The following is a 14,449-nucleotide window of genomic DNA, read 5'->3' on the forward strand; positions in this document are numbered from 1 at the left end:
AATGACCCTGTCTCTCGCAAAACAGCCGTATTTATACTACCCGGCATTCGTTATGCCTTGGGTCATATCGTATTGTCCTACGATAAAGTCCGGATCACATCAGCTCTATTTATAGATAATAATACATCCCGTGCCCGATCCCAATTCGTCACATTACCCACGCCTCTATTTCACATGCGTCCGCGCATGAAACGAAAACTTGGGTATCATCAACAAAAACATTTAATGAGAAGAAAACATGAAAATGTAGACCAATGATGAGTAATGTAAAAATGAACATGATGTGAAATAGATATGCCTTATCCATAATCCTATATGCTTAACAATAGTACAAAACAGTACATATGTGTAACTCTTTGTTACTGTGTTCTTGGACTAAAGTCATATACAATTTATATGTCAAAACACACTTCACTCTCGGTGATTTTCTTTATGCTTCGTCCATTTTCAAGATACTTTGTGATAGTAACCTCCTTCATCCTTTTCTTGGTACCTTCAGTCTGGGTGTACTGATGTATCATCATACGACCTTCTGTCTGAGTTCCGATGGACACCCCTGTTGAAACAGATCGAACTTCTGTTCTGTTCATCACCTTTCTTGATGTGTGCACAGGGCTAGGTGCCGTTCGTTTCCTCACCATACGCCCAACAACCAGGTCACTAGTGCTGGGAAGAGATTCGATGCTCCGTTCTGCGGGATCATCTCCCAACTGGATTTCTGGATCTTCATCCCATTCACTATCATAATCTGTGGAATCTTTTCGCATTGTACTGATACTAGGTGCGTCTTTATCTGTTTCTTCAGATGGACCCACATCAGGATGCTTCATCTTCATGTGTTTCAGGAAATATTCCTTCTTCTTGAAAGACACATGGCATTTCTCACACACCAACAAGTTCCGTGTACACTTCATAACATGTTCGATCCAGATTTCCTTCCCGTCGACTTCATGAAAACATACAGGACATATTTCTTTAGACTTTCGAGCTGTAACCTTGGTATTTGCCATAGCTAAGCTACAAAATAAAAATAAAGAAATTCATTGAACTTAATCTAATGTCTATAAGGCTAAGTATCTATTTAAACCGCTTGTCCTCTTGCATATGTACATTGTGATCATCTAGGAAATATAGAAAGAATTGTTTGATCTACAAAACTAATGTGTCATATGCACTAGTCTTGAATATAATCTTTCAACCATATTGGAGGACGTCTATCTCGTCTTTCTCTGCCACCTCCAACCAGTTCAACCGTAACTTCGACATTTTTGTAACTTGACTCGAGGTCATCATGAACTTGATCAACATCAGTCCTTTCATCCATCTTTTCAGAGGAGTAATTGGGTTCTAGAACTTCTCCTCTCAATACCTGAGGTTTGCTGACTTTCATTCGATCACAATGAACTACTTGTTCTTTCCCATTGCGACCGCAGTTTACTTTATACAGAACTTCTGAGACTATGGACAAGACCAGGAATGGACCTCGCCAAAATGAGGTTAGTTTTGATGAGCATCCAGCCTTTCTTTGGGGAAAATATACATAGACTTCATCGCCTTTCTTGAATCGTTCATACGACATTTTCATGTCATGATAATGTTTCTGACGAAGAATTGCCCCTTCTGAATGTTGTCTCACTAATGCATGTGCACGCTCCATTCGATCGAGAAGCACCCAGACCCATTCATTTCTTGGAACTTCTTTCCAGGACGAAGGCATATCATATGCTATGTCCAATGGTGTGGCTGCTTCTCTGCCCATCATAAGCATATTTGGGGTATACCCTGTGGACTCGTGCTGAGATGCTCTATATGCCATCATAACTTACGGTATGCATTCATCCCAGTCCTTTTGATTTTCATTCACAAAACTACTAAGCATAGTCGCCAACGTCTTATTAAATCGTTCCACCATACCATCAGATTGAGGATGGTATGGTGTGGTTCTTGTCTTTCTGATCTGTAAGTATTTACACACTTCACTGAACAAGAGACTCTCGTACTGGCGACCTTGATCAGAGTGAATGCAGCCAGGAGTTCCAAATCTGCAGATGACCTCTTCTGTAATAAGCTTTGCAACTGTCTGGGCTTCCATATTAGGCATAGGAAAGGCTTCCGTCCATTTGGTGAAGTAATCGGCTACAACCAAAATATAGCGATTGCCTTTTTCTGTCACCGGAAATTCCCCTAATATATCAGAAGCTATTCTCTCCATCGGATAACCAACTTGAAGTGGCTGCATCGGCGCCCTTTTTGTTTTAGTTGGGACTTTTCTCCTTGCGCATATGTCACAACCCCCAACATAGCTTCTCACATCGCTTTGTAGTCCAGGCCAGTAATAACTTTGTCTTATCTTGTTCAGTGTTTTTGTCACGCCCAGATGTCCACCGGTCTTCGCATCATGGGCCTGTTCTAAGATAAATCTTCTCTGGGACAGGGGCATAATCACCTGATATGTCACGAGGTTGCTATCCTCTAATTCCCACATGCGGCACAATACATTATCCTTCATTGTTAACTTACTCCATTGTGCCCACAAGGATTTAACCATGTAACTCTTAGCAGTAATCTCACTATACTCTGGTCTCTTGTCCTTCTCTTTCCAAGACTTTACAAGTCGTATGTCAGAACATCCATTCTGGACCTTTACCAGGTCTGTAGAACTGTCATTGACCTCGTTTATCTCGTTCCCCTGCAATACCCTGGCATGCTCTTTATCTCCATCTTGGCTCTCGAGCTCCCAATTGTCAAAGTATCCACATTGACCACATGGCAGTCGGCTTAGCCCATCAGCATTCCCATGTAGTCTTCCAGCCCGATGCTCAATTTCCATATCATAAGCTGCTATGACCTCCAGCCATCGAGCCAACTGGCCTTCCGGATCTTTGAACCTAAGTAGCCAGCGAAGGGAACTATGATCTGTTCTGACCAGAAATTTATGTCCATACAAGAAAGGCCTAAAGTGTTTGATGAAGGTCACTACTGCTAGTAGCTCCTTTCTGGTCACGCAGTACTTTCGTTCAGATTTGCTTAGAACTTTACTGGCATATGCAATCACTTTCTCCTGTCCATCTTGTATCTGAGACAAGGCGGCTCCGATAGCATTCTGGCTTGCATCTGTATCCAGAATGAATGGTTTGCTAAAATCTGGATGAGTAAGAATCGGTGCAGATGTTAACTTTACTTTCAAAAGGTCGAATGCTGTTTGACATTCCTCTGTCCAGGAAAATGGAGTTGCTGCTTCGGTAAGCTTATGTAACGGTCGTGCAATATTGGCAAAATGAGCTATAAATTTTCTATAGTAGCTGCAAAAGCCTATGAAGGATCTAACTTGAGTTTTACTTATTGGCTCTGGCCATCGTTTTACAACTTCAACCTTTTCAGGATCAGTCTGGATGCCATTTTCTGAGATCACATGACCTAAATATCTGACCTCTTTACCAAACAACACACATTTCCTAGCTTTCAGCTTCAATCCAGCTGCGTAAAGCTTTTCAAAGACTAATTCCAGGTTACATAACATTTCGTCGAACGTTGTCCCATATACAATCACATCATCCAATAAACAAGGCAAACTTGCCACTGTAGACCGGACAAGACTGTTTCCATTAGCCGTTCAAATGTGGCCGGGGCATTGCACAGCCCGAACGGCATGACATTGAATTCATACAACCCTTCACGTGTCACGAAAGCTGTCTTGTTCTTATCATATGGATCCAACTCCACTTGCCAGTATCCCGCATTAAGATCAAGAGTACTAAACCATCGGGATCCTCTAAGCTGGTTAAGTGACTCATCAATTCGAGGGAGGGGATAGGCGTCTTTAGTCGTGACACTATTCAACTGCCTATAGTCCACACAAAATCTCGTGGACCCATCCTTCTTCTTAACAAGCACTATTGCCGAGGACCATGGACTCCGAGAAGGTGTAATAATTCCTCTTTGAAGCATGTCTGATACATGCTCTTTCACTTCATCCTGCATTCGAAATGGGAGTCGTCTAGGTGGCTGTTTAACGGGTGTATGACTACCCGTGTTGATCTTGTGTTTTACCAAAGAGGTACGACCTACATCCTTATCAGATACAGAAAACAAATCCGAATACTTGACAAGCAAACGTCTTGCCTTGGCAATTTGTTCTGGTTCTAGATGCTCAGTGCTTCTATCAAAAAGCTCTTTTACATGATTTGACAATGGCTCAGACCCATCCGCTTCTTGACTGTGGTTTGATACAGATACCACCTCGTCTATAGGAGACAATTTCCCGACAACAGTTCCTGACTGAATGGCTTTACTGGTGTCAGATATGTTCATGATACGGAGCGGTATCGTGTCCTGTCTTCTAACCAGGGTTTTGGCCAACATTCCAAAATCGGATTTCAGAAATTTATTAGAAGGCTCTATGAGACCAACCTTAACTGGGTATCCTCCATCTGGTCCTGGGCAAATGGTACCTTCGGTCATGACCTCGGATCTAGGCGGAATAATTATTCTACGCACCAACGCCACTTTGTATTCCTGCGCCATACCCTCCAATTGTATAGGGTGTTCTATCCCCGAGACTTCAACCTTGCGTGTACGAAGGTTAATGATGGCCTCGTGCTTGATAAGGAAATCTAAGCCAAGAATACCATCTACAGAAACATCAGCAACGATCATTTCATGATGCAGAGATATTCCATTCAATACAAAGTTGATGGATACCTTACCATATATCTGAAGGATGGAACCATTTGCTGACAAAACATCTTTGTCTACACTCTTTAACTCATAATTCCCATTTCCTTGTATGTTCTCATAGCATACCTTTGAGAGTAAAGATACCGTGGCACCGGTGTCAACGAGTAAGTATGTGTCAATCCCATGGATTTTAGCAGTAACATAAGCACCTGGCTCGTTAACAGCAGATACAATTCTTGAGTGCAATTCTTCCTTCCGTTCGTTGTTATGAGACCTATCATCTTTCCATTTCCTGCTGGTATCCTTACCCGTTTGATCCTTGCCATAAGACGGATTCATGCCTAACGGACACTCCCTTTTTAGGTGCTTGTCTGATCCACATTTGAAACACTTTCTAATACTGCTGGCGTCCCTTTCTGACTTGTGTTGTTCTACCTTTGTATGTCGAGGATCTTGCCCTTTCTTCTGCATATGGAATTTCCACTGCTTTATATCTTTAATTTCCCGTTGAAGGGATTGCATGTTTTTCTCCATGGTGTCTATAAACCTATCTATTTTTGATGCCTGAGCTGAACCTTGTTGCTCCATGCTTCTGATATTCTCTGTGCGGCGGCTCTCAGCTTTACAATAAGCCTCTAATTCAACTGCTCTCTGTATAGCTTCATTAAGACTGCTTGGTCTAGTCTGCTTAACCTTAAGCCGCATCTCCGAATTGTAAAGCCCATCTAAAAACTGTTCCATAGCTAAGATTTCCCGGACGTCGTCCGGTGCAGTTGGATAGGCTAGGTTTACAAGCCTTCGTATGTCTTGCCCCATCTCTGGTAGACTCTCTGAAGCTCTTTGCTTTCTTTCTCTGAGCTGAGTCCGATACAGCTCTGTCTGGTTCAGTGGTGAAAATCTATCCTGCAAAGCTTTAACCAACTTTGCATAGTTCTGTCTTTCTCCCTTGGGCTGATTACCAAGTACACCTTGTGCCAGGCCTCTAAGAGAGGAAGCTAAATATAGACCCTTCTCTGTCTCGGTCCACTCATTAAGTAAACTAACTGATTCAAAATGAGACAGATAGTCATTCCACTGGCTAGATCCGTCATATGTTGCAGGCTTAACAAAGTTTCTATGCTTTGACCCAGCCTGAACATGGTTTCCATCCGTTTCCGGATGCATACCTCGGTTGTATGCAGGATGCAATCTTATTGGCGGGGAATCGTTAGATATATTCCTATCAGCATTCCCGCACATATCCCTACTAATTGCATCCCCAGCATTATGTCTTGTATCCGGGGTACTTGTCACATGTCTCGATCTAGAGACACCGGATACATCCCCAAGCTGTTGACGGAGACCTAAGGACCTAAGAGATTCATCTATCTCCCTAGATAGGCAAACAATTTGATGATCTATGTAAGACAGATCGGCACGTAACCCAGACATTTTATCATACAAAAATTAACTAATCAGATGAATAAAAAAAAAAAAATCACGAATAGGACCCAAACCAAATCCCTCTGAGCTGCCACCAATTTTGTAACGTGTTAGGGTTCGAAGATTTGGATGAGTCCCTATACTTATTGATATTGATCTTAAACAAATGATTAGGAAATATACGAGTCAATATATACAGATATGTGCAAGATTTCCTATCTTTATAAAAAAAAATGTACGAGTCAATATATACAGATATGTGCAAGATTTCCTATCTTTATCATAAAGAGACTATAGATCTGGATGTGACAGATCCGGGAGTACGGGAGATGTGTCCTTATACCGGACAGATCCCTTTTGTCGAAGGACTGATCAAACAAAATAAAATAAACATCAGGTGAACGTCCCCACCTTTAAAAGCTTCCCTACTAGTATACTAGACACCGTATACTGTTAGTTTCTTTATTCACCGTACCTTCGATAACTCCTTGCCAGCGTCTACTTCGGAATGACCCTGTCTCTCGCAAAACAGCCGTATTTATACTACCCGGCATTCGTTATGCCTTGGGTCATATCGTATTGTCCGGATCACATCAGCTCTATTTATAGATAATAATACATCCCGTGCCCGATCCCAATTCGTCACACGATATTCATAAAACAAACGAATATTTCTTGTTATTGACATGATGAAGTTGGATTTACACGCTGAAAACTTTGAAGTGCATATTGTAAATACAATATGCTTACCAAAAGACTTTAACGATGGTCAATATAAGTAGGATTTTTCGTAAAAAAATCGACTATAAGATGTATAATTAAAATATTTGAAAAGTAAAATAGATAAACTGTATAAATAAAAGTAATTAAATTTTCTCGTTTATTTAAATTAAAAAAATCATTTAAGTTCTTCCCAACTTTACTAATTCAAATGTTAGATACTAGTAAATAACGATAAAGACTTAAGATGTCTGAATGAATTTTGATATACCATTACACGATTTGAGCAATTTCCTTTTTATAAAAAATCATAAGATGATGATTGTTCACGATACACACACACAAAAATAATCAGAAGAATTACTGGGTCTAAATAAGAAAGAGAATTCTAGTAATAGAAATGGAAGCAGATACATAGCTAAAATGTAAGAATGGGGGTGTACTGTCATTTAGGGGGAATTTCTATACCGGGACGGTTTTTCCAAGGAGGGTTGGGTTGGACCCGGGTTAATTCTTCGTAAGGGGAAATTCTATTCCAGGTCCATCTTTCCGGGGGGAATGTCTATCCCGGGCCCGTTTTTCCGAAGGGAAAGTCTATGCGGGGGAAAATCTTATGCTTTACAACACCGGGTAGAATAGGTCCTCAGTACTCCTTGCCTGTCGTAAGAGACGACCCAATGGGACAGTCCTTCGGATGAGAACACAAAAACCGAGGCCCACTGTCTCAACTTCTGTGGCACGATAAATTCCCTCCCTGCTCAAAGGCCGTAAGCACCGAGCATAGGCCTATGTTTTCAGCCCTTCACCGGCAATGGTGACGTCTTCATATGAGTGAAAAATTCTCGAGAGGAAACTTAAACAATATCCTATCAATCAAAACTGAGTCTGTTTTCATATCCATGTAACGTGTGTCTCTAGTACTTAATACATTCTAAGGAACTAAAGATCATGCACCCAATGTTGGGAATGAACTAAGTAAACTTAATTTGTACACTTTTAATGCGATATAGTTTTAGACTTTTTTTTCATTAATGTATATTAAATATGCGAATGCCAAATATACAGCTTTTAAGAATAGAGATATGCAATCAAAATACTTTAGAGAGTACTGGTGCTAGTTTTTGCAATAAAAAGAAGAGAGAAAAAAGCAGGAGCTTTCATAGGCTTTGTCCCCTGGAACCACCCAGGACTTTGTCCTGGACTTACTGAGGTCTAAAGGCGGTCTTTAGACCCACCCACCCAGCAATTTCTCCGGGCCCCAAACTGAAATATTGCACCCGCCTCTGAATACAATACATAATTCATGGTTATCTTGCTTTAAAATCAACAAATGTAAATTCATGTAATACTACACAATTGTCTATTACTTGAATGTGGCCATTTGCATGGATCTTGAGAGATAATTCAATTATCCCCTAGATTATAACGCGAGAGTCTGAAGGATAGAGCCAGTCAGACAGCAGAAAGGCATGCGCATGTGCACGCGTGTAGATTCTTCTTTTCCAATATAATTTCATACTAGAGCATTACACACCCGTTTTTATTTGTCAAACTGCGTTTTGGAAATCTTAAAATCTTCAATTCAAAATACCCAGTCTAAGCTTCGATGATTCGGGCTGTATGAACTTCGTAATATCAGGGGCGGGTCCAGGAAATGCAGTTACAGGGCGGGGACGCCACTTTATGAGGCAGGGGGTCTGGGGGCCGCCTTGAGGCCCACAGTGGATCCAGAGCAAAGCGCTGGTGGAGTTCAGGGGGGCGAAGCCCCTGGAAGCTCCGGGATTTTACAGGGCTTGAAATATGTCTCCTATTTAGTCATTTATGAAATTAATAAAATGACTCAAATTTTATGGGTTTTAGAACAAAATTAAGTTCTCCCAATAAAGTAATGCAAGAAATCAAAAGGTTTTGTCAATTATTTCTCCGGGAGTGGAAGAAATTATTGCTTCTTTTATCGTTTTGTACATTTTTCTAAACAAGATACCGCGATTTACCTTAAATTTGAAAATTTTAGGTGGGGGGGGGGGGGGTGCACTGAATATAGGTGTATGGAAATGTATAGATCTATGTACGTGCATTTTAATAACCAATTGGGACTTCGCTTCAGAGTAACACAAACTGGGACTAAAGCATGCCATTCCTAACACTAAAAGCTGGTCTGAATCCCCCCCCCACTCGCTTATATACCCTACAAAATTTACCTGCAATATTACATAGTATTTACTAATGTTAATTATTATAAGTTCTTTTCATTAAAAACATGGAATTTACAAATGGATGAAAAATACAAATTTCACTACATAGACTTAGGTGTACAAGTGGATTTTGTCAAGTTTCCGCACTCATTTTTCATCTTGAAAGCTTTTTCCCTGCAAAAACTTGGTGTGTCCTGCTGAAACTTGATATATCTACGTTGTTTTCAAGTAGTTTCCGCAACGAAAATTTGCTGAAAGCTGATCAAGTTTGCGCAAATTTCGGTTTGCAGAAACTGTTCTGTTTTAGTATGCACATTGCTATAGGCCAATCCGAAAACATGAGTTATCTTTCCTTGATCCGGAACGTAGTGCGCTTGCTTAGCAGTAGTTTAAGACTTCCGGGTAGTATATTCGAGAAGCGTCATTATCAACAGTGCAGAAGGCCGCAAAGATATTGCTGTATAATTTCACAGCAATCACGCCAACAAATATGTTAACGTTAATAAAAAAATCCCAATGTATAAGTTTACTTCATACACGTGAAAATAACCAAATTTGCATGTAAAAATAATAGAAAATTAATGTTGTAAGTAGAGGATGACACCCTCCTCCCCGATAGAATGTTCTATCATTAAAGTGATGTAATTTCCTACGGCGGGGCTGTCCCGAGACGCAGTTAGATTATTCAGATTCAGATTTTTTATTTCCTTAAGCTATACAGCTCATCGGTTATAAATACATTTTGATATTTACAGTAACTAACAACACCCCCACCCCCCCACCCCACCCCCATTTTCCAGGATTTCACGTGTTTTATGACTGAAATTAGCATATATCATATATTGCCTACATTTCCTCAGGATCTTTAGCCCGTGTTTTAATACAGTCAGATTTATAATAAAATATCAGAAGTTACTTGTTCAATATCAATGTAGTACATTCAGCGATAAAAGTTCTGCCACGATGTAGTATAGGTATGTCGAACTGATACCTCTGGATTTTGAAAATGTCCATCTCTTTGATTGGCGAGTAAAATTTATCCCAGCCTGTACTTGTAAGTGAGAGGCCACTGACAGATTTTCAGCTGTCTGCCCACAAATTTTATAGTTTCAAATACAAGTATTATAACCATAAAGAAATTCGTCGTCACAAACAATCTTTAAACTGACATTTACACATTTGGAATTTTACTCAAATTATTTTGTAAATTTGTGGCAAAAAGGGGGAGGGGGTCTAAATCTTGTCATTGCAATTTCTGTTATGACACGATACGTGCCTATACATAATCAAGTACCTTTCAAGGGGGCTAAAATGAATAAAAGAGGGAAGATGCAGAGACGTCAAAAGCATTCTATTGGGGGTTATACTTACCTTCCCCCAGAGAGTACATTTGAGAATATGGCAACCCCCCCCCCTCCCCCGGGGGATCACACAGGTCTATGAAAAATGATTTATATCAATCGAGCAATATTGAACACAATTAATTTTTAAAAAAATATTTTTGATTACCTATTTTTCTGCATTTTAAACATATCAGTTGATATTAACACTTCCAGCGTCATGCTGCAGTGTACAAATGATTTGCACACAGAATGAACACATCCAGGTATTTTGGAGAAAGCTACCCAAACATTGCAATCTGGTTTATTTTTGAAAGAGTCGATTGGTAGTGGTGGAATAATTTTAGCCCTGATAAAACAATGAGAACGTTGATTTCCTTATTGATTTTTTTTTTTTTTGGAAAGGGGGGGGGGGGGGGGCATGTTATGCAAGATCTTTGCACGTGTCGATCCTTGTAAAAACCCGAGCTTTGAGTTGATGAGTTGTCATCATTTCTTGAGAATTAGAAGTTCTGTTCTGATTTCATACAAAATAATTATGTCAGTCGTTATTGGAGACATATTTGTAAACAAATGAATGTCTGCGTGATTTCCAATTTAATTTTTAACCCCCCCCCCCCCAACTCGAAAAATCACACCCGACTCGATCAAGAAATTCGTTTTTGTTTCCATTAACATTTTTTTACTCTCGTACAAATGATTTCAACTGTTTTCGATTTTAAGCAGCACCCATACTAATATATAACTCTTATAATATATGCGCAGTCTGAGTGTGTTACTACCCGGAAGTTGTCATATTCACACTAAATGTAAGAATACAAAGAGAGATAACTCACGTTTTTGGAAAGGCCTTATGATAGTCTACCGCAAAGTTTTGATAAGTTTCCGCAATATTTTAGTTCTGTATCAGTTTGTACAATATGGTGTATACCAATTTTCAGCTTTGTGGAAACTTACTGAGACTTTATCATTGTCATATAATTATAATAGGATGTTTGTGTTGCAATCAATATATAGAATTTTTAAAAAGATAACTGAAAACAGTCGGACTAAATGCAAAGACAGCCTGTTACATGTATATTATAATTTGCGGAATGTGTTTTTCCCCTTTCGTTGTTAGTCTCACCCCCTCCCTTTGGGGGGATGGTGGTGGTGTTCATTTGTACTAATGAAGTATCACCTATAAGGTGTCAGTATATTCTGGTAGATTATTGCAATATACATCAGTGGCGGATTTAGAGGGAGCGCAGGCGGAGAAATAAATGACAAAATCTTTTAATTTTTTTAATTACTTTATTGGGAGAACTTAATATTTTCCAAAAAAAAAAACAACCCTTATTTTATTAATTTCACCTTATTAAAATGATAGAAAATACATGTAGTACAAATGACTAAATAGGAGAAATATTTCAAGCCCCATAAAATTTGTAAAACCCAGGAGTTTCCGGGGGCTTCGCCCCCTGGGCCCCAACCAGGGCTTCGCCATGGACCCACTGCCTCATAAAGGGGCGCCCCGTAACCACAATTCCTGGATCCGCCCCTGTACATGTAGATATGAGGAGATACTGTCTGCATAAGTTGATTAGCTCATCAAACGCACCTCCTGCGATGTGAAAGTGAAAATAGCTGCAATCCTCGCCGGCGGAATTATGGTAAGGTTCAATTTCAGCAACTATTTGCGATAATGTGCTCCACGAAGATTTCCTTAAAGATTACAATTATTCTGAATGAACCCTGTGCTTCCTAATCCCCGTAATGTAGTTTCTTGTTCATCAGTGGCGGATCGAGAGAGTTGTAGTCACTCCACTTTACTTCCATAGTTTTAAACAAAACTGGTCATTTTACCAGTTTGCGATATTCACCCATCTTTGGGGCCGGGGCGGAATAGGCACAAACTTGGGTCGCAATCCGCTCATCCTTTAAACAATTCCTGGATACGCCCTTGCCCACAGGCACCTTAAATATGGATATTACTACCCCTCCCCCCACCTTTTTTCATATTTTTTTTTTTGATGGGAATAATTTCTCTGAAATGTATGAATTCGTAGTCTATTTCATCCCTCTTTCGATTTATGTAATCGTTTCACGCTTTTTTGTAAGCTTTAGAGATTGGCCTTCTACCGGTATAGAGATTGGCCTTCTACCGGTATAATAAAATTCATTTTATTATACCAGTAGAAGGCCAATCTCTAAATACATGTATCCATACTTCCGGTGCCTGTGCCCTTGCCCGTGGAGAACAATACGTAAAGTGCACTTGTAAATATATTACCATTTTGTCTGTAATGATATTTACGGGTGTATTCAATACCACCTTCTAATAAAAACACGGGGGTGGGGGGTGGGGGGTGGTATCGTATCTACTCATTATTATCATTACAGACAAAATTACCGGTTCCTGTGATTAATATTGATTTATGTTTACAAAATAAAAATTAAATCAAAATCGGAACCAGGAAAGCTTAATTGATTCCCAACTACATGGAAATTGGACATAAGATTTTAATAGTGATATTGTTTAGCTACAGTTCATAATGCATAAGATATAATTGCAAAAGTATATCTGTTAGTTGGATAATATCTTGTATACAATATAAGAATTTCATAAGTTAACATCAGGGACCTATATACTAACTAGTATATAGGTCCCTGTTAACATCAACACTGTTCCAAGTATCTGATTTAAATCATTACTTCTTTTTACTGGCTAACAATTTCTATTTCTATTAATTTGTCTTGAAAATGAAAAATCCATCGTACCACTGGACCTGTTCATAAAATGAAATTGATCCAACTTCGCCCCAAAATCACAGATTAAGCAGTGGCGGATCTAGACCTCACTGTGTGTGTGTGTGTGTGTGTGTGTGTGTGTGTGGAGGGGGGGGGGGCTTTTTTGGTCAAGCAAAGGAGATATGGTTTTGGTATTAAATGTTAATGAAAATTGAAACATCCATACTTCTTCATTATACTAGCCCGAATATTTAGAAGTAATTGTCAAAGTGCACAAATGATCTTACAAAGATTTGGCCTTAAAAGCAAAATATGCTTGACCTGGACCATTTAAATTGGCTTTAAAAGTGTTTCAGGTGTTTTCCCCCAAAAAGTCACTAAAATGATTTTAAAAGATTTGAGATGACCTTATAGAAATTAACAAATTTTGCACTAATCAAAATTTATAATCCATAGTTTTGAAATGTTTGAGTGGAGTATGAATGGTTGGTATGAGTGATTATATATCAATTGTACATCTTACCTTTAAAAGTATATATTATGATGCACTTAATTTCTATTTGTACAAATAAATTAAAAAAAATTAAGCCTAAAAAAAATGATTTAAAAAAATTATTATAATCCGAGTATTAATGTGCATTAAATTATACTTTGTTGTACAATATGAAAAAGGTACAAATTAATCAAATATTAGAAAGGGATTACATATCTTAATGGTAGTATAAGTTAACCACATTCACTAACTGCAAAATTGTAGCTCTCTGAGAAAATATTGGGACAGATCTGTACCAATTAATATTTTCTCAGAGAGCTACAGTTCTGCAGCTATGCATTCACATGATTATGAATTTCACAATATTTCATATGAATTTAAATGTAAAAATTAAAATGTATCCTTTGCCTTTGTATTGGGTGATGTATATTGCAACATAATTTTCAATGTTCATGCTGAGAATTGCTTTGCCATTATTTTCCAAATATCACCATATAAGCCTACAATATTACATATTATGCATCAAATGAATTATTTATAATATTGACTGAAATAGCATGATATGTTGATCATGATATGAAATGCTTATAAAAGTATTAGATGGCAAATTACAACCTCACAAAGTCATTCACCCAGTAATTGTAGATAAGGAACAATGAGAAACAAAGCCAGGGGCTTGCTGAGCTGTAAAGAACATCCCATGTGTATTATACACAAAGGGATTAGTTGGGGTAAAAGTCACAAGACAAAACCTGGGTACAGATATAAAAAAAATGAACAAAATGACCATGCAAGGACAAAGTCAATATTAGAAGTTTATTAAAGCATAATAACAAAATGTCACAGGACATAATACTGATTTTTATATAAAT

At 38.7% G+C, this 14,449-nt stretch overlaps 2 protein-coding genes across 2 annotated transcripts; both read right to left on the reverse strand.

Moving 5' to 3' along the window:
• Positions 1-392: 392 nt before the first annotated feature.
• LOC125667397 (uncharacterized) lies at positions 393-1,010 on the reverse strand. Its single transcript, XM_048900894.1, has one exon. The coding sequence runs from the start codon at positions 1,008-1,010 to the stop codon at positions 393-395; it is 618 nt and encodes a 205-aa protein (XP_048756851.1).
• Positions 1,011-1,174: 164 nt separating this feature from the next.
• LOC130054493 (uncharacterized) lies at positions 1,175-1,816 on the reverse strand. Its single transcript, XM_056164455.1, has one exon. The coding sequence runs from the start codon at positions 1,814-1,816 to the stop codon at positions 1,175-1,177; it is 642 nt and encodes a 213-aa protein (XP_056020430.1).
• Between the last annotated feature and the right edge of the window lie 12,633 nt (positions 1,817-14,449).

The sequence above is a fragment of the Ostrea edulis genome, chromosome 5, assembly GCF_947568905.1.
Source record: "Ostrea edulis chromosome 5, xbOstEdul1.1, whole genome shotgun sequence".
Lineage (NCBI taxonomy): Eukaryota > Metazoa > Mollusca > Bivalvia > Ostreida > Ostreidae > Ostrea > Ostrea edulis.